The following is a 26,492-nucleotide window of genomic DNA, read 5'->3' on the forward strand; positions in this document are numbered from 1 at the left end:
TAACATTGTTGGGTTGATGTTTAGACGAGTTGTATATATACATATATATATAAGTGCCTATAAATAGCAGCACATGACATACACCTCTATGGGAGAGTGGATTTATCAGTACAGAGATTAATTCAATTACACAAATAAAATTAAAGAGCTGCCAATACAAACAGTTCTTTTATCAGCTTCGTTACTAACATAATTATACCATCTACTCTAATTCCAACTGAAAAACGGAGAACTCAATTTATATATTAACATGTGCACTTGTGGCATTCAGTATGTGGAAGAAACAATGGACAAATTTAATATTCGGCTCAATAACCATCGCTCATCGTACAAAACCAACAAAAACTGTCATCTCACAAGACATCTTCGTTCAACGAAACATCCTTTTGAAAATGTAACATTCCAACTTATAGAAGTCAACACTGAGTGGGACACCACGGCGAGAAGGAGAAGAACACTTTAGAACCTGATGGTCTTAACAAAAAAGACGAGAAAAGATACAGGAAAGATAAAGAATAATTTAAAACTAAGCATCGTCCTTTTTTATCCCGTAATGTTGGCCAATGAACGTTGATAACTTCAACCACCAATTATGTATTTTCAAGGCAGCTAAATCAAAGATCAACATATACAAGGAGCTGCAAAATTTTCTTATTTTTAGGGCAGCTTAATCAAAGTGGAACATAGCCATTGAGCTGCAAAATTTTCTTATTTTCAAGGCAGCAAAGTGCAGCATATACATTGAGCTGTAAAAGTTTCTTATCAACTACATCCGATTTCACCTGAATAGATGCACGCTTGATAAAGCTAGTTGGTCTAGCGAAATATTGCGTTTATTTTCAGCATCTTGTAAATATTTTAAACATTATTATATTTACATACACAATAGTGTGTTAAAATTACATTGTTAGGCAATCTATATATATATATAGACTTCTACAACGAAATTTGTTTGACATGCACACGTATAAAAATTGCGGTTTTTATCCAACGCAATCATAGCTTTGGGTGCAATCAACAGTTTTTTTCTATGACGTCACATTTTTAGGGACCATGCATAAGTGACCCTTAGTGGTGGACTGATTAATAAAGATACTTGTATAAAACTTGATATCACTGGAATCAGAATGTTCTCTAGTTTATAATAAAATAAAAATAATGTGTACTTTTAATATATTAAAAACATTCCATCCAATGAACATGGGGGAAAAAAGCTCTAATTTTGACAGAAAAAACTTGAAACCAGGTCATGTGCACAGACATGAAGACATGATCCATGCACATTTTTCATAATCAAAACTGTATGAAATTTGTAGGTTTTTACCTGGCCTTTCAAAAAAATCTTGTTTCAGGGTACGGTTTCCTGCTCCGAAAAGAGCTACAGTGGCTGCAAATAAGTTTTCAATTTTCACTGCCAAAAAAACAGGATGTTTACAAAGTTGTCTCCCCTCAAAACATGTAAAGTTAATTTAATTTTTAAAAATATTTCAATCATTCAACCTGTTTTAATTGAAAGCTAATTAACTATTTTTTACAATCAAACACAAAAAACATGATACTTTTGCACCAATTGAGTTAATAAACAGGGGTTTCCCTCCATGGTTATTTTTAGTCAGGGAATAACCCCTAGTTTTTTATACGAGACTGTTTATAGCACCCTTAAGGCAAAACTTTATATTCAATATATTAAAATTTCTTAGCTTTTCTGAATCTGTACACTATACCGATTAAAATGATGTCTTACTTTAAGGATTGTGACCACGAATAGTGATAATACAGCTCTTTTCTCATGTCGCGTAGTACTGACATATTGGCCAGTGGCAAACAGTTAAACCAGCTAATTCCAAACATTTCCTGTATCTCATTTTCATCAGTTTTACAAAGAAAATAATTCATAAAATAGGGTTTCTTTTGAATAAATAGAATAAAAACTATGAAATAAGCATGACTAAAGTTACTTGAAATATATTTTGTCCCTAGTATTATGTGAACTAAGTTATAGCTGAGTTGAGAAAAATATGGAAAAAGTGTTTTTTCTTAGGAATGGCACATGTACCTTCAAGACTATAAAAAGTACCAAATATATAATATAATGAATTAAGATTTATGTCACACTGATCAGTAGTAAAGGTCAAAGTAGAAAATATCTACACTTTAAATGTGCAACCTATGGTTTCAAATATATGAGAGATTAAATAAAATATCATGATGTCGCAAAAAGATGCAAAAAACTTCAATATTCGCGCAGAGTCTGGTTTTCTTATTTCTGGTTGCTATGTACAAATCTGTAATATTTGCATTAAATATACCAAACTGATGCTTTTAAATTAAAGTATACATGCCGTACAATATTTTTCAGAATTATTTTACTCCATTCGCATGCACTTTTCTATGCTAAAACATCACTATAATATATATTTGTCCCTTTAAGGGTGCAATCAACAGTTTTTTTCTATGACGTCACATTTTTAGGGACCATGCATAAGTGACCCTTAGTGGTGGACTGATTAATAAAGATACTTGTATAAAACTTGATATCACTGGAATCAGAATGTTCTCTAGTTTATAATGAAATAAAAATAATGTGTACTTTTAATATATTAAAAACATTCCATCCAATGAACATGGGGGGAAAAAGCTCTAATTTTGACAGAAAAAACTTGAAACCAGGTCATGTGCACAGACATGAAGACATGATCCATGCACATTTTTCATAATCAAAACTGTATGAAATTTGTAGGTTTTTACCTGGCCTTTCAAAAAAATCTTGTTTCAGGGTACGGTTTCCTGCTCCGAAAAGAGCTACAGTGGCTGCAAATAAGTTTTCAATTTTCACTGCCAAAAAAACAGGATGTTTACAAAGTTGTCTCCCCTCAAAACATGTAAAGTTAATTTAATTTTTAAAAATATTTCAATCATTCAACCTGTTTTAATTGAAAGCTAATTAACTATTTTTTACAATCAAACACAAAAAACATGATACTTTTGCACCAATTGAGTTAATAAACAGGGGTTTCCCTCCATGGTTATTTTTAGTCAGGGAATAACCCCTAGTTTTTTATACGAGACTGTTTATAGCACCCTTAAGGCAAAACTTTATATTCAATATATTAAAATTTCTTAGCTTTTCTGAATCTGTACACTATACCGATTAAAATGATGTCTTACTTTAAGGATTGTGACCACGAATAGTGATAATACAGCTCTTTTCTCATGTCGCGTAGTACTGACATATTGGCCAGTGGCAAACAGTTAAACCAGCTAATTCCAAACATTTCCTGTATCTCATTTTCATCAGTTTTACAAAGAAAATAATTCATAAAATAGGGTTTCTTTTGAATAAATAGAATAAAAACTATGAAATAAGCATGACTAAAGTTACTTGAAATATATTTTGTCCCTAGTATTATGTGAACTAAGTTATAGCTGAGTTGAGAAAAATATGGAAAAAGTGTTTTTTCTTAGGAATGGCACATGTACCTTCAAGACTATAAAAAGTACCAAATATATAATATAATGAATTAAGATTTATGTCACACTGATCAGTAGTAAAGGTCAAAGTAGAAAATATCTACACTTTAAATGTGCAACCTATGGTTTCAAATATATGAGAGATTAAATAAAATATCATGATGTCGCAAAAAGATGCAAAAAACTTCAATATTCGCGCAGAGTCTGGTTTTCTTATTTCTGGTTGCTATGTACAAATCTGTAATATTTGCATTAAATATACCAAACTGATGCTTTTAAATTAAAGTATACATGCCGTACAATATTTTTCAGAATTATTTTACTCCATTCGCATGCACTTTTCTATGCTAAAACATCACTATAATATATATTTGTCCCTTTAAGGGTGCAATCAACAGTTTTTTTCTATGACGTCACATTTTTAGGGACCATGCATAAGTGACCCTTAGTGGTGGACTGATTAATAAAGATACTTGTATAAAACTTGATATCACTGGAATCAGAATGTTCTCTAGTTTATAATGAAATAAAAATAATGTGTACTTTTAATATATTAAAAACATTCCATCCAATGAACATGGGGGGAAAAAGCTCTAATTTTGACAGAAAAAACTTGAAACCAGGTCATGTGCACAGACATGAAGACATGATCCATGCACATTTTTCATAATCAAAACTGTATGAAATTTGTAGGTTTTTACCTGGCCTTTCAAAAAAATCTTGTTTCAGGGTACGGTTTCCTGCTCCGAAAAGAGCTACAGTGGCTGCAAATAAGTTTTCAATTTTCACTGCCAAAAAAACAGGATGTTTACAAAGTTGTCTCCCCTCAAAACATGTAAAGTTAATTTAATTTTTAAAAATATTTCAATCATTCAACCTGTTTTAATTGAAAGCTAATTAACTATTTTTTACAATCAAACACAAAAAACATGATACTTTTGCACCAATTGAGTTAATAAACAGGGGTTTCCCTCCATGGTTATTTTTAGTCAGGGAATAACCCCTAGTTTTTTATACGAGACTGTTTATAGCACCCTTAAGGCAAAACTTTATATTCAATATATTAAAATTTCTTAGCTTTTCTGAATCTGTACACTATACCGATTAAAATGATGTCTTACTTTAAGGATTGTGACCACGAATAGTGATAATACAGCTCTTTTCTCATGTCGCGTAGTACTGACATATTGGCCAGTGGCAAACAATTAAACCAGCTAATTCCAAACATTTCCTGTATCTCATTTTCATCAGTTTTACAAAGAAAATAATTCATAAAATAGGGTTTCTTTTGAATAAATAGAATAAAAACTATGAAATAAGCATGACTAAAGTTACTTGAAATATATTTTGTCCCTAGTATTATGTGAACTAAGTTATAGCTGAGTTGAGAAAAATATGGAAAAAGTGTTTTTTCTTAGGAATGGCACATGTACCTTCAAGACTATAAAAAGTACCAAATATATAATATAATGAATTAAGATTTATGTCACACTGATCAGTAGTAAAGGTCAAAGTAGAAAATATCTACACTTTAAATGTGCAACCTATGGTTTCAAATATATGAGAGATTAAATAAAATATCATGATGTCGCAAAAAGATGCAAAAAACTTCAATATTCGCGCAGAGTCTGGTTTTCTTATTTCTGGTTGCTATGTACAAATCTGTAATATTTGCATTAAATATACCAAACTGATGCTTTTAAATTAAAGTATACATGCCGTACAATATTTTTCAGAATTATTTTACTCCATTCGCATGCACTTTTCTATGCTAAAACATCACTATAATATATATTTGTCCCTTTAAGGGTGCAATCAACAGTTTTTTTCTATGACGTCACATTTTTAGGGACCATGCATAAGTGACCCTTAGTGGTGGACTGATTAATAAAGATACTTGTATAAAACTTGATATCACTGGAATCAGAATGTTCTCTAGTTTATAATGAAATAAAAATAATGTGTACTTTTAATATATTAAAAACATTCCATCCAATGAACATGGGGGGAAAAAGCTCTAATTTTGACAGAAAAAACTTGAAACCAGGTCATGTGCACAGACATGAAGACATGATCCATGCACATTTTTCATAATCAAAACTGTATGAAATTTGTAGGTTTTTACCTGGCCTTTCAAAAAAATCTTGTTTCAGGGTACGGTTTCCTGCTCCGAAAAGAGCTACAGTGGCTGCAAATAAGTTTTCAATTTTCACTGCCAAAAAAACAGGATGTTTACAAAGTTGTCTCCCCTCAAAACATGTAAAGTTAATTTAATTTTTAAAAATATTTCAATCATTCAACCTGTTTTAATTGAAAGCTAATTAACTATTTTTTACAATCAAACACAAAAAACATGATACTTTTGCACCAATTGAGTTAATAAACAGGGGTTTCCCTCCATGGTTATTTTTAGTCAGGGAATAACCCCTAGTTTTTTATACGAGACTGTTTATAGCACCCTTAAGGCAAAACTTTATATTCAATATATTAAAATTTCTTAGCTTTTCTGAATCTGTACACTATACCGATTAAAATGATGTCTTACTTTAAGGATTGTGACCACGAATAGTGATAATACAGCTCTTTTCTCATGTCGCGTAGTACTGACATATTGGCCAGTGGCAAACAATTAAACCAGCTAATTCCAAACATTTCCTGTATCTCATTTTCATCAGTTTTACAAAGAAAATAATTCATAAAATAGGGTTTCTTTTGAATAAATAGAATAAAAACTATGAAATAAGCATGACTAAAGTTACTTGAAATATATTTTGTCCCTAGTATTATGTGAACTAAGTTATAGCTGAGTTGAGAAAAATATGGAAAAAGTGTTTTTTCTTAGGAATGGCACATGTACCTTCAAGACTATAAAAAGTACCAAATATATAATATAATGAATTAAGATTTATGTCACACTGATCAGTAGTAAAGGTCAAAGTAGAAAATATCTACACTTTAAATGTGCAACCTATGGTTTCAAATATATGAGAGATTAAATAAAATATCATGATGTCGCAAAAAGATGCAAAAAACTTCAATATTCGCGCAGAGTCTGGTTTTCTTATTTCTGGTTGCTATGTACAAATCTGTAATATTTGCATTAAATATACCAAACTGATGCTTTTAAATTAAAGTATACATGCCGTACAATATTTTTCAGAATTATTTTACTCCATTCGCATGCACTTTTCTATGCTAAAACATCACTATAATATATATTTGTCCCTTTAAGGGTGCAATCAACAGTTTTTTTCTATGACGTCACATTTTTAGGGACCATGCATAAGTGACCCTTAGTGGTGGACTGATTAATAAAGATACTTGTATAAAACTTGATATCACTGGAATCAGAATGTTCTCTAGTTTATAATGAAATAAAAATAATGTGTACTTTTAATATATTAAAAACATTCCATCCAATGAACATGGGGGGAAAAAGCTCTAATTTTGACAGAAAAAACTTGAAACCAGGTCATGTGCACAGACATGAAGACATGATCCATGCACATTTTTCATAATCAAAACTGTATGAAATTTGTAGGTTTTTACCTGGCCTTTCAAAAAAATCTTGTTTCAGGGTACGGTTTCCTGCTCCGAAAAGAGCTACAGTGGCTGCAAATAAGTTTTCAATTTTCACTGCCAAAAAAACAGGATGTTTACAAAGTTGTCTCCCCTCAAAACATGTAAAGTTAATTTAATTTTTAAAAATATTTCAATCATTCAACCTGTTTTAATTGAAAGCTAATTAACTATTTTTTACAATCAAACACAAAAAACATGATACTTTTGCACCAATTGAGTTAATAAACAGGGGTTTCCCTCCATGGTTATTTTTAGTCAGGGAATAACCCCTAGTTTTTTATACGAAACTGTTTATAGCACCCTTTGTTACATCTTGTGATCAATTTTATTTGACAATCGCCAATGGCAGTCAGCAGGGTTAAAGATCATCAGTTGTTCGACCTGTTAGTCAAATGCGTTTTGTTTAAATGTATTTTTTCACTTTTTTTGGTCTTTTGGAAAATGTTGTTTGTGCTGTATTCAGACCCTTCTACAACGGAATTTGTTTTACATGCACACGAATAAAAATTGCGGGTTTTATCCAACGTAATCATAGCTTTGAACGTAGTTTTCAATTTAGACTCCTTTATATTTATAAATGTATATTGACGGTCAATATAAAAAATTCGTTGCTAGATTAATGACGTCGTATAAAAGTCATACATAACAACCATGAAGAAAGCGTCGCAGCAGACGGAAATTTAAGAAGATTATCAGAAAGAGATATCAAGAATTTAATGTTTAATGCAGACGTCAAATGTCCATGCTTGATAATTATTAAATACGTGTGATTTTTTTCATTTGAAGCATTGTCTTGTTTGACCTAATAAGATGTATCAGACGAAACTACCATTTATTGTGTTATTGTAACATTGATTTTTTTTTTAATGTTACCTATATTTTTCTTCTTCCTTTTCATGTGTTCCCTGACGGCAATTATGGTGGCTACAATTGCTGTTAATGCACCGATGGAACCTAGTACGCCTTCCAAAATAGTGTCAGCTACAAGAAATATCATATCTTTTTATCAAACTGTAATACATTGTAATGAAGGTTCAATTACAAACATTTAATTTACCTATAAGAATAAAAAGAAATCGTCGTTATGGCTAAACGAAGTGTGTCAGTTTAAAGTCATAAGAAACGAGTGACCGGTGAAAAATAATGTTTGTTCCAATTCTTGAACCAATGCATACATCTTCTTTTTTAAACATCATAAACTTAGTCTTCTGTTCAAGAATTCTTAATTTTTTTCGCGTATAATCGTCATTTTTTTTCAACCGGTCAGTGTTTTTGTGAAAATATGGCAGGTAACTAAAGTTCGTGTTTTAAAGCCGGAGTTTAACGATTGTCACCTGTTTGTCAACAATCAACAAAAAATAACAAAAAAGCATGTAACGTGTTTAACATGTAAATTCAGATAATAGTTTTGTAATGACATCCATTCGTATTGCGGATTTTTACGAGATGTATCACACTGAGGTAACTTTGAATACGGAAAATATGTCGGGGGAATGGCTTCCTGGAAGAAAGCAAACAAAATAAAGAAAACTTCTTCTAAATATGAATAAATTAAAGAATTTTCTTCAGAAAAAAGTATATGTACATAGGTTTTATAATGAAAACTATCCATTTAGTTATAAATAAACATATGTAAAGTAGTTGTCGTTTGTTTATGTTATATATACTCGTTCTCGTTTCTCGTTTTGTTTATATAGATTAGACCGTGGGTTTTCCCGTTTGAATGGTTTTACACTAGTCATTTTGGGGCCCTTTGTAGCTTGTTGTTCGGTGTGAGCCAAGGCTCCGTGATGAAGGCCCTACTTTAACCTATAATGGTTTACTTTTTAAATTGTTATTTGGATGAAGAGTTGTCTCATTGGCACTCACACCACTTCTTTCTATATTTATATATTCATTATTATTTTTTTTAATTTGAGGTTTCTGACTATTTTAATCAACATGATTAGGATAAAGGTAATATTCTGTAGTATTATAGTGAAAGACATATTAATCCAGTCTCATTATATTTTGGTTGCAATTCATTTGAGTTAATTAATTTTAATAGTTGCTTTATTTGCCATTACTTCAAGTTGTGCTTGCAAAGTGCAATGACTTAGCACTTTTAAGAATTGATGTTATCTGGGCATTCACAAAATCAGTTTATGCACAAGAAAAACACACAAGAAGTAAAAGAACAGTTATTTATCCCAAAATCACAGTGAGGCATTGAACACTGAGCAAAATAAATCTCTCATCTCTCTGTATGTTTAAGACGGCCCTATAGTTTTAACTTTAGGGTAGAGAGTCATATTGTTTCGTTTCATTTGAAAGAAGGAGGAGCTGCACGTCAAACAGGATCTCCTTATTTAATATAATAAATGCGATCACGAAGTAGGACATTAGGATTTACCTATGGCACCAAATGACAAAACTATAGTTTAACCATTAAATCGACTAGTCTTTAAAGGTTGCACATGGAACACTTAAGTCACTTGTAAAGCATTTTTGACAGCAAGGTAAAATCAAGAAGATTATCATCTAATAATAACATGAATGGGCGTATGCTATTAAATTTACAAACTATTGTCATCTTCTTCTTCCTCTGAGGCACTTATCACAGGTGATGGAGTTATTCCAGCTGCAACTGTAAAAGCATAAGACAAAAGGACATTTTAAACAGATCTGAAAAAAGTCTCTACCTTTTATCATTTTTTAATTGTCACGGCTGGTAATCTACATTTGGTTCTGCAATGAAAACCGTGAGAGGATCGTCCGGTTGTGCTTGAGTGGAGTAATTATCACTGCTTCAAAAGGTATGTACATTTCTAAATCGTATTTTTCTTATCCAACGGATCGAAACATTGAAAATCAGAGAATGCTATGCTGTGGTGAATACTTTAACGAAGAGATACTTGTATCATTTATGGTTGTAAGTGGAGTTGAACTCCTACAAAATTAGTTGCCACACGATAAATTGCATAAAAAAGTGACATTTAAATTTTGAAATGGTTGTATTAACAGACCTACAAGTTAAAATTCAGTTTGTTTTCGGTCAATTGGTACATATGTCGTTTCGGACGTCGTGTATGCTGTCCGGTGTTGATAGACGTCTTAATAAATCTAAAAACTACATGTTTTCACTATTTTATGCGTGAGGGGATCGGTTCTGATTGAGGACATCGTGAATGCGTGAGGGGACGTGAAATCAAGTATGTTTATATCCAAGCTACATGTATGAGTTGTTGAAAGTTGCCAAAATTTGTTGAGATTGTTCATGAACACATTTGAGTGAATAAGTAAAATATGAGATAGAAGCTTGAAATAAATTTTGGGAAGATAGGTTTAATATTATATCTTTTACGAAGAAGAATAAAAAAAGATGTGTACATTTTTTTGCTTTCTTGATTCAAGTAAAAATTTTAATTTTCCCTATCAGCCCAATATATATAATTTACGAGAATAGTTTTCTCTCCTTTATTATTTATTTGAAGGAAAAAATGATTGTGAAAACACAATTGTTGATGTTTGTTTAAATATTTTGATTTATACAATAAACCACAAGCATTTTGGGTGTAGATTTGGGCAACTAATCGGTTTAGTTATTTGTCCAATTCTACAAATTTTGAGACAGATTTACAATTTATTGGTTAAACTGTTTATGTATATCAAGAAAATATCGACGCAGTTGAAAAATGAAAACGTCATACGCTAAATATTCAATTTGAAAGTCGATATCATTATTTTTGCTGCACACAAATGTGTTTTTTCATGAACAATCTAACCAAAATTTAGGCAATGTTCAATAACTCATAGCTAGGATCGATATATAGACAATAACTGTTTTAATAGTGTCTTTAAATATCAGCTGTATTTGTACGAGGCTAGGAAACAATGTGTATGCGAGGTTTTAGCGAGCTTCTACGTACACCTGTTTCGAGCCGAGTACAAATATTGCTGATATTTAAAGACACTAAACAGTTGTTGTCTTTATCCTGCAATTAATTCTGTATATTATTTGTGTTTTGAAAGACACAAAAACACATGTTTTGCATTTATTTTCTATTTCAAATCCCTTGAGGTCCGTGTAGTATTACGATACAGTAATCACATATTCAGCTGAAGACAGTTTCGCAAAAAAAGAATCCCGAATGGTCAACAATAATACATCGCTCAAGGTGAATAATTATTTATTTTTTCATATACGTATATAACAACTTATTCCAACAGATAAAACAAATAACAAAACATTGCCCAATTTGAAACAGGAGTTTACGAGTTGTCCTACGCTTCAGACTCGACATTCACTTAACATGCATGCTGAAATTGACATGGTTGATTTTGTTTCACAATCATACACTTTAAAAGTTTTGAAATCAATAGTTGTCATCGTAGAAAAGACTGCTGTTAATGTGTGTATGTTATCAGAAAATTGGAGTGATTCTTATTGCTCTAAAGAAAAAAAACCCAGAACGTCTAAAAGTAATCGTCAATTCGCAATCAGTACGTTATTTTGAATGCATCTGAAATACACATTCTGAGGTCACGCAGATTCATACAATATTTAGTCCTGCAGTGGGCGGAGCTTCGAAGCGATATCTGTATAGTATAGTACTTTTGTTCAACAAAAATGAGTTCAGTTTAACAAAATTTGTAACATACTACAAATCTAAAATTTTGTCATATAAAATAATCTTTCAGTGGACAAAAGTCGCTTTCGTCATGACAAAATTAATTTTTGTTACACAGACTTGGCTTTTGTTACCTAATTTGAAAATTGAAAAGTCAATTTTGTATGCAAACTAGTTTAGTTTGGATTCTGTGAACTAATTTGCATACAAAATCGACTTTTGTTACACAAAATTGACTTTAGTGAGACAAGATTGACCTTTGTGAGACAAGATTGACCTTTGTGAGACAAGATTGACCTTTGTGAGACAAGATTGACTTTTGTGTGACAAAATTGACTTTTGTGAAGCAAAATTGACTTTTGTGAGACAAAATTGACTTTTGTGAGACAAAATTGACTTTTGTGAGACAAAATTGACTTTTGTGAGACAAAATTCACTTTTCTGAGACAAAATTGACTATTGTGAGACACAATTGATTTTTATGAGACAAAATTGACTTTTGTGAGACAAAATTGACTATTGTGAGACACAATTGACTTTTATGAGACAAAATTGATTTTTGTGAGACAAAATTGACAAAATTGATTTTTGTCAAATTTGTCTCACAAAGGTAATAAAATTGACTTTTGTGAGACAAAATTGACAAAATTGAGACAAAATTCACTTTTGTCAATTTTGTCGTCACAAAATTAACTCTTGTGAGACAAATTAACAAAATTGAATTTTGTCTCAATTTCGTGAGACAAAATTGAATTTTGTCAATTTTGTCTCACAAAATTGAATTTTGTCCTCACAAAATTGAATTTTGTCGTCACAAAACTGAATTTTGTCGTCATGAAATCGTCTTCCTTGAGACAAAATTGACAAAATTGAATTTTGTCTCACAAAAGTCAATTTTGTATTTCTAAAGTCAATTTTGTCTCACACAATTGACTTTTGTGTTTTAATTTCCATATTAGGTAACAAAAGTCAATTTTGTATGCAAATCCGTTTTGACAAAATCGACTTTTGTCATGACAAAAATAAATTTTGTCTACAAAAAAAGTCTGCCTCGCATAGTTTTGTAAGACAAAAATGTTTTTGATATGACAGAATTGAATTGTGTACAAACCCATTCGGCACCCGGTACTATACCAAGTCAGGAAAATGGCAATTGTTAAATCATAGTTCCTATCTGTGTGTGTTGCATTTCAGTGTTGTGTTTTTTGTTTCGTTGTTCTCTTTTATATTTGATGTGTTTCCCTCAGTTTTAATTTGTAACTTTGATTTGGTTATTTTCTCAATCGATTATGAATTTCCAACAGCGGTATACTACTGATTATCAATTGCTATTTATAGGAGTAACGGGTCTTTGAACATAGTAATCAGGTGATATTGTGGTTTGACCTTGTGAAAATGTCGGTGACGTTGGATATTTGTGCATGCTCACAAAGATATTTTAATTTGTCTGTTTTTGAATATTTAAGGGATAAGACAAAATCTTCCTTGATTGTAGAACTTTTACGACATGATGTTTGTTTGTAATCATTGATTGTATGATAGGTTTAGAAAATAAACTCATCATATATACCAGGACTAAATTTTGTATATACGATCATAAAATGTACCTTTCAAAAATGTGGGAAAGCTGCTTCCTGTTCCAACAGAATTCATGGCAAAACATGTGTATTCTCCGGACATGGATTCTTTAGCAGAAGCTATTGTCAATGACGGGAAGTCAGGTTTGACTCCCTCAATACCTAAAGAGCCAGATGTTAGCACGGTGGTAGCATTATTTTTATACCGTTGCCAATACACCCGTGAAACTTCAGGAATAGCTTTTGATATACGACATACCAGAGTTATTGAAAACCCAATGCCTGTTTGGTAAGATTCGCGTGACACCTTGACTTCTGGAATATCTGAAAGAAAAGAGAAATCGAATAATTATTATATATATCAATATATATATTAATTGCATTTCTAAAATTTAAAAGAACACAAAAGAAGATAATATTTATTATCGCTATTTTGTGCATTTCTCCTTTGATCTTTTGTTGTGATAATTTTCATATCATGCTTCTCGCTTGAGATGGAAAAATTATCGCTAGAAACTAAGGAGGCCACGTGGCGTTGCTAACGAAATTGACAGGAAATTGACAACGTCGTCATAGGTAAAATAGCGATAAACAGATTATCTTTGATCATCTCAACTCGATTGCTTTTCTCACTTTCGCTGTACCAGCTCAAGCGAGAAAAATCAATCTCGTTGAGATGATCAACGATAATCTATAATTAATGCAGATTTAAATCGCTACATTATACAGTCATATTAATTGATTCCAAAGGGTAGATATTCTAACCAAACAATGGAATCGGTACAAGGTATAACATTTACCACCCGTAAATCTCTATTGCATAAATATATCTTCTTTGGAATAACCGATGATTCGATAATAACGAAATTGTAATTTTTTCGTAACTAACTTTACTGGTTTTTTTTTTTATTATTTTAAACCCCATTCGTACCTAAAAAAAACTCAATTATATTATTTGAAATATATTTGCAAATGTATATAACTGTTTGATTTTCTTATTTGCCGAGAAAAGGTTTGCACTGATATTAAAATTTTCAGTCTTTGCTGCACATTACATAAATATTATCAAGTTAATTCAAAGTATCAAGCTTTTTCCTTACATCTACTTTGAGCATTTGTCTTAATTAATAGTTGGAATAACATTTTCCGAATCTACCCGGTTTTCTAAACTAAGTTGTCGTACACGCCGATCTGATTTTTGTTATGAGATTTTTCATTATAAATTTGTTGTTTTGAGATGTCTATATAGACTAAATACAAACATATGAAAGAGATGCAAACGAAAGCAGGAATATCACAACAACATGGCAAAAAATGTTGAAAAACAACAATAGACATACAGTATACAAAACAATAATTTGGAAATTTAATAATGAGCAGCACGAACACTTTCAACAACCACGAATGTACACATTATTCTTTTTACCAGTTCTATTTATTCAAGCGTCACTGATGAGTCTTTGCTAGACGAAACGTGCATCTGGCGTAAATACAAAATTTCAATTCAGGAATGATGAGTTTATCTATATCATATATGGGCTGACTGAACAATACAATGCACGCGTTGTTCTGTTCAGGTATTCTGGAATTTTAATTTTCAAACATGTTCAGGAATTATTCGTAACTATTTCACAAAGTGAATTTACTTCTATATAGGGTAAATGCTCTCCATAAAATATTTACTTATCATTTGTTAATTACTATTTTTTAGGCAAAATTTAGTCCTGGTATCTATGATAAGTTTTTTTACAACCACTGGGTCGATGCCGTTGCTGGTGAAGAAGATTTATTTCCCCGAGGGTATCACCAGTCCAGAAGTCAACATTTTTATGCTGACAGGAATCATCATCGATTTGTTATATTTGTAAATTAACTGTTTACAAAATTTTGAATTTTTGAATTTTTGAAATACTAAGGGTTTCTCTACAACATGCATAGATTCCCTTAGCTGTAAACTTTTAGGAATTTTGGTCCTCAATGCTCTTCAACTTCGTACTTTTTTGGCCATTTTAACTTTCTTGGATTCGAGCGTCACTGATGAGTTTTTGGTAGACGCAACGCGCGTCTGGCGTATATACAAAATTTAGTCCTGGTTTCCATGATGAGTTGATTTAAGGGCTTACATTCAGTCAAATTAGTATGCAAATATCCGTAGCATACATATTTCTTGAATTATATTATCCAATTTAAAAAAAAAACCATCTAGATTTATTCAGGAACACTCAATAGATAGCCCTCAATGTCAATTGTTGTGCACCAAAAAAACAAGTTTCTGAATTATTTGTATATAGGTTCGGCGGGACACAATAACTTACGTTTATGAGTTGTAACGAATCTTATGGTCCTCCCTTAATTACGCTTACTAAACCTTTAAAATGTGATTTACCTGCTAGTATCTTTAACATGGTTGATTTGCTGTGACCTACTCCCGCTGCATTTTGTGCAATACAGGTGTATCGTCCCGTGTCAGCTGAGGAAGCAAAAATTATTGTAAGTGAAGGAGTGCTTAGTTTACTCCCCTGTGTTCCTGCAAATCCATCTGAAATACCTATTATCATTCCATTTACTGTTTTATGCCAAAAAATCTTTTGAGGTAGTGGATAAGCATTTACATCGCATTCCAAAGTTACGGTATCCCCATAGTGAGCTGTATACTGTGGGGATCTTACTGTCACAACAGGTATGTCTGTAATGATAAAAACCCAACATAAAAATAAGCATTATTGTGTATTGTTGGAAAACCGTTGATACGGACTTAGGACAAACATTCAATTTGCATATCTTTAACCATTATATATCGCCCTTTTTTTGAAAATAAACTTTAAATTGAATAGGGCGTGTGATAAGGTGAAACCAAACGATGTTTTATTCGCCCATATTAAATGTGTGTTTTTCCCAAGTCAGGATCCAGTGGTTATTGTTCGATGGCTCGTGTAATGTTTCTTGGCAAAAACCTTTTGAAATATTGGATCTCCAATGATATCCAATGACATTTAAATGACGTTTTACTGCATCATATGCGCATTTCGACCATCGGTGATGTTTTTTTGAGGTGTAAATATTTGTAAACTCTACAGCTGACTATCTTTAACATCATCGAGCGTCACCTTGATTATGTTGCATATACACATTTCAGCCTGGTATTGTTGATAAGTTTGTCGTCCATAGTTTTGTCATATACATCAGGCCGTTATGGTTTATTGCATAAATTTTTGCACATTTAACATGTTTTTGGAGCCTGTTTAGCTGAGTATAAGTTATTGTGTGTGCTTCTTATTTAATGCCTTACTACTGAACTCTTTTTAAATTGCTACTATGAGTGAACAATTATCAATAATATTCACAGTCACTATTTGATATCATCTGCAATATTTCTTAATTGGATTAGAATATATTTTTTAGAAAAAAAACAAGTTTAATGGCTAGCCAAACCTCAAGCTTAAAAAAAAAATCATATCGCAACAAAGACAACACTTCGTGATAGAAATACAACACACTCACACAATAGTCGACACAACATGCAAAACACAGAACAACAACGAACATAATTCATCCACGACAGACCACAGGTTACTAACATTCAATTTCGAACTTTATACAATACACGTTCGAACAATTATCATGACAATGAGGTTATAAACAGATATTTTTAGGACAAAAAAAGACATAACACATTATTCAACGGCAATACAAATTTACATGCTGTATAAAACTCATTATCCGGAACGGTCTCGTATCAGACAGACGATATAGATTATACATTACAATCGAAAACGTGCTAAACATGGCATTAGTTAGTTTAGACGCAGACATATCGTATAGATCAACCAATTCGTGATAGTAAAACTTACGGTGTGTCATTTATGATTTATCCTTCTCGTAACTCTGTTGGAGCAGTTTCTACGTAAGGAGTATACTTCTGTAAAGGCTTCTGCTAAACATATATCGACCAGTATGCAAACTCACACTCAGTCATAAAATGACAATCGGGAATGTTACCTTTCCTTTATATGGTACCTTGAAAGCTAAGACTACGAACTAGAGGGTTTTTAATTTTGACTGGAAATGTCTATGAAATATTTCAATATAATGTGCCATAGTATAGATGGTTCAACATCATTGAAGCCATACGCATATCCTCCTTTACACAATAAAGGCATCAATACTCATAACTTGTCAATGAGTGCTATTTACTGTTATCAACACTTCAATTAAATTAAAATGAATTTAGAAACGAAACAGCTGAATTTATCCTTTTTCCCCCCTTCAAATTTGTTTTTCTGTGAAGTGATTTGAAACCTACAAGTTACAACATTCAACCATGTAGACACAATTGCATATGGTTTAAAAAAGTATTCAAAAATTAAACTTACCGCCTTCTACACTCAATTGCACTGCCATACTTGTTTGTGTACCTGCCCTGTTAGATGCAAAACACATATAACTTCCAGAATCTGCAGTCGTAGGAAACAAAATTATTAAAGATGGCATGGTAATATTTATTCCCTTGGTTCCTAAAGACCCTTCATTAAGAGTTGTAATAACATCGCCGGTGGTCTTTTGCCAGTAGACTGATGTAACAGACGGATATGCAGTAATTTTACACTCTAGTTTTACTTCTTGACCATAAATTGTTTTATAGTACAAAGACCCTATAGAAACAGCTGGCATTCCTATAATACAGAAACTAAATCTATTTTAGGCAAAATGATATTCAAAAGAGATCTTCAGTTTACATCAATGAAGAAAAAATACTGTAGCTTAAAAGATCGATTCAGATCAAATACATCAAAGTGACAAACAAAAATTTCGAAATGTACATGAGCTCCAAAAAAAAAGAACCGAAGCTGTCGACAGGATAAGTGTCACCTGCTATACATGCTGTTACTCCTCCAACAAGGCATGTCTCTAGTGGGCTGAAATACTAACACAACGGATCTGTCGATCAATTCGTTATGGCCACTGCTCCTTCTAATAACTCTTTTAATTCAAATTATGTAGAGAAAGCACTGTAAATCATGTTGATGAAGTTCGTAAAAAGCAAATGTTAGAGAGCATTTAGAGATTTAAAAACAAGATTAAACTATGAATAAGGAGATTAGGTAATATTTCACCATTACATTACCGTGATAAACACATCTGCCGCAATTACTGTAAACCAACTTATTTTCGCGGATACTTTATTTCGCGTTTTATTCTTTCTTGACCACTTCGCAGCTATTAAATTTCGCGATTATCTGATTTACTTGATTAAGTTTATTCAGGAAAGATCAAAGATTGATATATTCGCGTTATTTTTCTTCTCGCGAAAGTCGCTAAAATAAGTTGGTTTACAGTATTAAAATTCTTCCCTAAATATAAAATTTGGCTAAAAGTGACAACACAACCTCATTTATAAGGAAAGGAACATGTTTAATTTCATTCAAAAGTTCCCCACCGGTTGCCATCTTGGAAGACGGATCGGCTACAAAGTAACAACACTTGGTCAGCACCTCATAAGGAACATTCATGCAATATTTGGTTTTATTCCATTCAGTGGTTCTCTAAAAGAAGTCATTTGTATGCATTTCCCATAGGGTCCTATGTTAAAATAAGTCCCCCGCTGGCGGCCATCTTGGATAATGGATCGGCTACAAAGTAACAACACATGGTCAGCACCACATTAGGAACATTCATGTCATGTTTGATTTCATTCCATTCAGTGGTTCTCTCGAAGAAGTCATTAGTATGCATTTCCCATAGGGTCCTATGTTAAACTAAGTCCCACGCTGGCGGCCATCTTGGATGATGGATCGGCTACAAAGTAACAACACTTGGTCATCACCGCATAATAAACAATCATGCCATGTTTGGTTTCATTCCTTTCAGTGGTTCTCTAAAAGAAGTCATTTGTATGCATTTCCCAAAGGGTCCCATGTTAAACTAAGTCCCCCGCTGTCGGCCATCTTGGATGATGGATCGGCTACAAAGTAACAACACTTGGTCAGCACCTCATAAGGAACATTCATGCCATGTTTGGTTCCATTCCATTCAGTGGTTCTCTTGAAGAACTTCAAAACGTAAATTGTTAACGACGACGACGGACGACGACGGACGACAGACGCCAAGTGCTGAGAAAAGGAAGACCATAACAAAAAAAAACAAAAAACCCCAAAACAATCAATTAACGGAACAAGTGAAAAACAACTGCCATATGCCTGAGTTGGTACAATCATTTTCCGAACAAAAAGTTTATCTTAAACTTGGTTTTATAGTTCAATGATCATCAAGCAGTTGCTTTATAGATCTTACATATTGTCAAAATTGGATGAGCACAAACTTCTCTAATTTGCATTCGATTTTCACATTTCCTGACCGATGTGAGAAAAGTATTTCTAATCTGTAGTGAAAAAATTGTTCACATCAAATGATTGGTTGAAATTTAATTGTGACGTCAAATTTTCTTGTTTTCTTCTGAATTTTCTTATTGTGACGTCAGAAAAAACAGCGTCCATGCGTGATGACGTCATATCAAAAGAACACAACTTTCCCTAAATCTGGGAATAGGAAGGATAATATCTTTAGAGAAACAGATTCCAGCACAGTGACTGTTACTCGTGTATTACGATATTTCTCCACTCTCAACAGTTACATTTTAAGCCTCGAGCTCGCGCTTTAAATATTAACATTTAACTGTTTCGAAAAAATACCGTAATACATGTACACTTGTTGCAATTGTGGAATCTATATTCATAAAATTGTTATGATAGACATACAAAATCTCGATCGTGACATGTTAAATGTAGATTCTCACTGCAGGGGATGTATGAATTTACGAGACTTGACGTTTGATCCAAATTGTTCACTACTTTCTTCATTTGTTATTGTATTATTATGAATGACCAATCAATCGTTTTGATTTAACATGGATATAATATATCATTTTACATACCCCCTACAACAGTTACATTTATCGTCGAACTATGACTTATCCCAACTGCATTTCCTGCAAAGCATGAGTAAGATCCAGAATCAGCACTTGTCGAATAAAGAATTGTTAACGACGGATTATTTGCATTAATGCCGGTAGTACCAACGGTCCCATAGTTTATTCTAGACCTAATACCATTGATCATTTTCTCCCAATAAACAATTGTTATAGGCAATGACGAGTCAACATTGCACGAAAGGTTCATTTCGGCACCAAAATCGACTGATATCGTATAAAATGGAACAAACACAGTTGGGCTCTCTGAAAAAAAGAATGAATTATTAAAAGCAATATCAGCATTTTTTTAAAGGATTTGAACACTATAATTTTAAAATACTTTCCTGCATTATAAGCTAAGTAAGCTTTAAATTGATTGGAATTTTCTTTAAAATTGAGTATTGATAGTTCATATAAATCGATACCGTCTTATATAATCATCTTAAGAATATGTGAAATCACCAATGGAATATTCGACTGATATTTAATAATCTGAATTACTTCGAGTCATAATTTTCCATCTGCATTGTTTCATTGAACTCTATAAGCTACATTTAACACAAATTAAATAATATTTCTTAACCCAGTACTCTGACGTCAGTCTATTGCTCTAACAGTGGGTCATTTGTCAAGAATCCACTGACCACCATGTTTACTTGAGACAACTTATATCATAACTTTAAAATTTTAAACTACGATATGTTATCATCTCAAAAACGAGTGACTACTGAAAGGTTCGAACTCGCGCGTATTTTCGACATTTATCATTAACCTTTGCCTTGAATTCAGTGTAATGACAAGTTTAATAATCTGAGTAATTGCTATGGATGTATCATTATCAATAGAATTTGAGTCACGATTCAAATCTAAATTTCAATGTTATGAAATATTCAAAAGAAACATTTGTTAAAAAAGAAAAGAAATTTGATTTAACATGTTTAATTCTGTATATTTATAAGATATACAATTTAAACTAGATGTGTTTTGGCTCTATTTATACACAAACACTATTTAATGATATTGATAACTTATAAGCAACTTCAAAAATTGCATTTAATGGAGCACTACCTCCAGTTACTTGTAGACTTATAATGTCACCACGACTTGTTCCAACGTCATTCGTGGCGAAACATCTGTATGCTCCAATATCTGCTTTGGTACTGTATGTTACTGTTAATGAGGGGTTATCAGGGGTAACACCAATAGTTCCCACAGCGCCATGATTTATGATACTTCTCCTTCCTTCGACAATTTTTTCCCAGTAAACAAATCTGACTGGTGGATCAGATTTTACGACAGCAGACAATATAACTTGATGACTGTACATTGAAACGTACTTTTTGTCTCTCACACTCACTATTGGAAGACCTAATTTAATATTCAAACAAATAATCATTATACTCTAAGCTACATTTTCATCATATTTATTAGAAACGTAATTAAAGCACTCATAGAAGGGGAAAAGTAAAAAGAAAACTAATTCTCTAATTCTTACACGATTTATCTCTTTCCTGACATATTGATTATTTTTTTTATCAACGTGTGGATCGTTTGAGATCTCGGTTCTTCATTGGTCAAAATTCAATTATGACGACGAATTTTCTTGCTTTCCTCTGAATTTCCTATTGTGACGGCACGAAAAAAGGCGACCATGCCTGACGACGTCACATAGAAAAAACACATCTTTTTGCAGATCATTAAAAACAAGTGTGGAATTTGTCTGCATATTGTTTTAAAATCATTAGAGAAACAGATTCCACCACCATTTCGTGTAAATTTAATTGTCTCGAGTGGATAAATATCGTATCACACTCGATGCAGTGGTAGAATACTTTTATATTGGTTGATGCAGACGGGGTTGAAATGTCGAAAAACAATCAATTGGTATATGGCATGTATAGAGTATCAGCCAAACAGTAGTATGTTGGGGTAATCTGAAAAAGTCAATTTCATTTAATCTTTTTTAAAGCCAACTTAAAATGAATTGATTAATTTGTGTTTCATTTACGTGTACGTTCATACAATTTTAAAATACTTCCTCTTATCAATTTAACTGAAGATGGAACTATTTCCCCGCGATAGAATATATTAAACATCTTTGTTAAATAAGGAAGAATATAGACTCTTGTACATTACAGTTCATTGTATGCTTATTTTTTAAATTGTTTGCGTCCGTAGTTTGTTTTATCATTGGCCTACCAAACATTATTATGTTATTCCCAATTTAACTGTAGAAATATTTCATTCCAAATCAGCTAGGGAGGACTTACGAGCTTAACATCTGTATTAACGTATCTTTCAAATATAGTTTTTTGTTGGTTACATTAGAAATTGAACATTCCTGACAATCATGAAAAGAACATTTAAAAAATTCAAAAAAAGAATGATACATATCGTAATTTTTAACAACGCATCTATTGCAAATAAAAAAAGTTAGCTTCGAACTATCGAACTTCGTCTGCAAAATTTAGCAACACACAGTTGGACTTAAATGTAAAGTATCAATTATTCCGCTGTTCAATATGTATTAATCGATTAAGTGCAAACAAATTCGGGTCATTAACCAAAATCAAAGGTAAACGCATCTATGCTTTAAACGAGAAGACTTCAGTTTGTGTGTCGCTTCTCTTCCTTCCACAATAAACTAAACATCATACCTCTGTGATATAAATAGGTACCACGCATAGTCGCATTTGTCATCCATTTTATGAGTATTCAGTTCGAGAGAAAAACGAAAATCAACTTGTGCGGATATTGTTTCCATCATCTGACGGACTTTTACGTCAATAAATACAAAACTGCTGATAATTACTTTTTATAAGTACTCAGGGACAAGACAATTATTTTCGCGTTTATCTGTATGTATACTATGAGCATACTACTATAATATATAGAGACTGTCTTTATAGTATATCCGTGACCGACACGAATAATACACTTTGAATTCGTAGTAGATAGATACAGTATACAATTATTTATGTTCTTGTATATATACAGAAAACGATAAAATAATTGAAACTAACAGAAATCAAAAACATAACGGATTTTGAAAAAAAACAAAGGGGGCTAAAAAACAGTTCACCTACGTTCAACCACGCTCTAAACATGTGTAAATGACCGCAATATCGCGAGTGTATTCTAGTTTACTATGAAAGTCATTCAACAGAACAACAGAAACGCTAAACTGCTAGAAAAACAAACGCCAACATATATTGATTAATTGATTGTTGGTTCCTTAACGTCCAGTGGCAAATATTTCATGCATATTCAGGACGAGAACAAGTTCACAATAAATACAATTGGTAGGTTGATACAATAGAGGCCACCTTTGATGATGGTCTAAGACATTTAGACTGCCACTGGAAAATGAGGGTATATTGGATAGGGACAGAAATTTTGCCTTGCAACAGGCCACCTACGGACCCCTCAAAAGAGTTGCTGTAAGGGTTCTTAACGTGCACAGAGCGTGGCACTCTCTTTACACGAGGCATCGGATTTAACGTCCCCCTTCTGATCGGACGTGACTGCGAACTTGATACATCCCGCACAGCCAAACGGACGCCCCACTTCGGCAAGGGTTTTACTGCCGGTCGGGAGAAGACTAAGTGACCATATTTCTATACCCCAGTCACCATTGGGGTACGCCAACATATATAAAAACAGACTACGGGATAAAAAAAATCCTTTTTAATGTTTTTTTATGTATCCTATCCTTGGAGTCATAGAAAAATATATGTTTAATTGTTTTGCATATTCACTTAGATCTTTCATTGAAAGTAAACAGTTTTTTTTGTAGTGAGCATTTCTTTGCGGATATTTTATTCGATTATTTTGCACTAAAAAAATATCTGTGTTTTACTTACTCTATCTTTCAATTGATGAAGAAATATATACTAGTAAAATGGGAAATAATTGTTTTTAAAACCCCCCATTATGTTTAGTTAATTCATTTCACTTGACATGATTTTTTTTTATGTTGTTAACGTTGAAGATATATAGACAATTAATACCTCCAACAACAGTGACGTTGATAGGTTTACTGATCCCTGTTCCTATATCATTGGTCGCAAAACACGTGTAAAGTCCTGATTCAGATGTAGTGACCGTTGCAATAGTGAGAGATGGAGTTTCAATCTGACTTCCAGCTATGCCGTGAGAACCTGCTTCTATTGTCGTTAGCACATCATTATTAATATACTGCCAATGTACACTTCGCACTGGGAATTCGTCATTTGTTTGTACAAAAGACTTGATTGTGAGTGACTCACCGAACTTCACTGTATATCTGTCTAATTGTATACCAACAATTGGATAATTTTCCTCTGTATGAAAAACATGAATTACAGTTGTTAGATTTATATACATTAACAGTCTATTTTGTTTAAAATAACTACAAAACAAAAATCATGAGTCTATTTTCTGTAAAAAAAAAACTACAACAAAACAATCATGAAAATTTGTCAAATAAAATATTTTTGCGCATGTCCAAAGTGAAGAGCATCTGACCTTTGTTATTCTTGTATGATTTTTATTTAAGTTTCTTATAAATATTTCGTTAGGTCCATCTGAAGAACGCCTCTGGTGCGGGATTTTCTCGCTTCATTGAAGACACATTGGTGGCCTTCGGCTGTTAGCTTCTCTTTTGTGATCGGGTTGTTGTCTCTTTGACATATTCCCCATTTCCATTCTCAATTTTATAAAATATAACAGTCGTTAAATGAATGTACATATCATAATTCTCTCTTATAATTTCATTGTTTGTCTGTTTTTGAATACTTTAAGGATAAGATCAAATATGATTGTTGCATTTAATGTTCCAAGGTGTTCATAGTGTTCACATCTATATTGGTCAATAATAAGTTTTTCTTGTTTGGTCTGTTAGAGTACTACTAGAACACATGTGTCCGTGACTAAATTTAAGTATCTAATTCTTAAAATCTGATGAAGTCATGGTGACTGTTAAATGCACAGTTTACTCTGCTTTTAAATTTCATTTCTGTATGTCAATCTGGATTAATTATATTGGTTATATCAATTATTTTGAAAAAAACAAAGAGTCTATATGAGTTATATGTAAAGTTGAATTCTTTGATTCGCCGTTACTATGTCATGCTTTACCTACACTTTATTGGATATTAAGTGTATGTAGTGTCATCTTAAAAATCCATGTTAAATAAATAAAAATACAAGAATATAACCTATTTGACAATAATTGAATTTATCAGAGTTTTGAAAAAAAGAAGAGACCACATGACACCTAAATTTACAACTACTGGTCATCGCACGGCCTCTAACAATTCGTAAGACCCATACCATACTGCACAGTCAGTTATATAAAGGCCTCGAAATGACAAAATTAATGTAAAACTATTCTAACGAAAATAACTAACGGCCTAATTATTGGACAAAAAATACAACGAAAAACAAATATGTAACACATCAACAATCACTGGGGTACTTGTGCCTGACCTGGGACAGACACATGAATAAAAAATGTGGCGGGATAACAAATATTAGCCGGATCCCACACCTCCACCTAACATGGAACAGTGGTGTAACAGTACAACATAAGCACGAACTATAAAAATAAATTGAACAAGAATGTGTCCTAAGTACACAGATGCACCATCCACACTCATTTTCTATGTTCAGTGGACCTTGATAATGGGGGGAAATCTCCAATTTTGAAAGAATGTATCAAAAGGAACATGCGTACTAAGTTTTGAGTTGATTGGACTTCAACTTCATCAAAAACTACCTCGACCGAAAACTTTAACCTGAAACTTGCACTTTCATTGTTGAAACTGGGGTCCAAAGTCTAATTTGTTTGTGGAAGATCCTAGATCATATCATAAGCAACATGTGTTATATTCTAAAGGTGTATGTGGTTAGGGTATTGATTTTTGTTGATAAATGACTCTGTTTGGAGTATATACCTACATACGAGATGCTTAGCGTTTCCCGAAAACTCCTCCATCAGTAAACGATAGACCTATGTGCCCCCATATTCAACTTGGTGGATTTTGAAATAACACTTTGCATCTTTGGGGGTATCATTTGTGCCTCCAAAACACAATTATATCTATAAAAAAATGTTCTACAACTGACATCCTTATAATACAGGTACTTCATATGGAGTGCAAAGGCATCGGGTTGACCGTTATGGAATAACCGTTTCACAAATTAAATCGGATATGTTCCTTATGTCGTAACTACTATCCCCTTCCCTTTTATGAATGTGACCTACCGAATTGGACTATTTAACGGATTTGTAATCACATAAGC

At 32.5% G+C, this 26,492-nt stretch overlaps 1 protein-coding gene across 1 annotated transcript in view; it reads right to left on the bottom strand.

Moving 5' to 3' along the window:
• LOC134690072 (hemicentin-1-like) overlaps positions 1–26,492 on the bottom strand; it is a 52,995-nt gene that overhangs the window by 6,297 nt on the left and 20,206 nt on the right. The window contains exons 11-18 of the mRNA XM_063550047.1: positions 24,218–24,529; positions 21,276–21,575; positions 20,172–20,471; positions 17,614–17,913; positions 15,627–15,926; positions 13,271–13,564; positions 9,617–9,679; positions 7,927–8,034 (exon numbers count right to left, since the gene is read on the bottom strand). Of these exons, the coding sequence (XP_063406117.1) occupies positions 7,927–8,034; positions 9,617–9,679; positions 13,271–13,564; positions 15,627–15,926; positions 17,614–17,913; positions 20,172–20,471; positions 21,276–21,575; positions 24,218–24,529 (1,977 nt within the window). The remainder of the gene's footprint in view (positions 1–7,926; positions 8,035–9,616; positions 9,680–13,270; positions 13,565–15,626; positions 15,927–17,613; positions 17,914–20,171; positions 20,472–21,275; positions 21,576–24,217; positions 24,530–26,492) is intronic.

Source organism: Mytilus trossulus, chromosome 11 (assembly GCF_036588685.1).
Source record: "Mytilus trossulus isolate FHL-02 chromosome 11, PNRI_Mtr1.1.1.hap1, whole genome shotgun sequence".
Classification (NCBI taxonomy): domain Eukaryota; kingdom Metazoa; phylum Mollusca; class Bivalvia; order Mytilida; family Mytilidae; genus Mytilus; species Mytilus trossulus.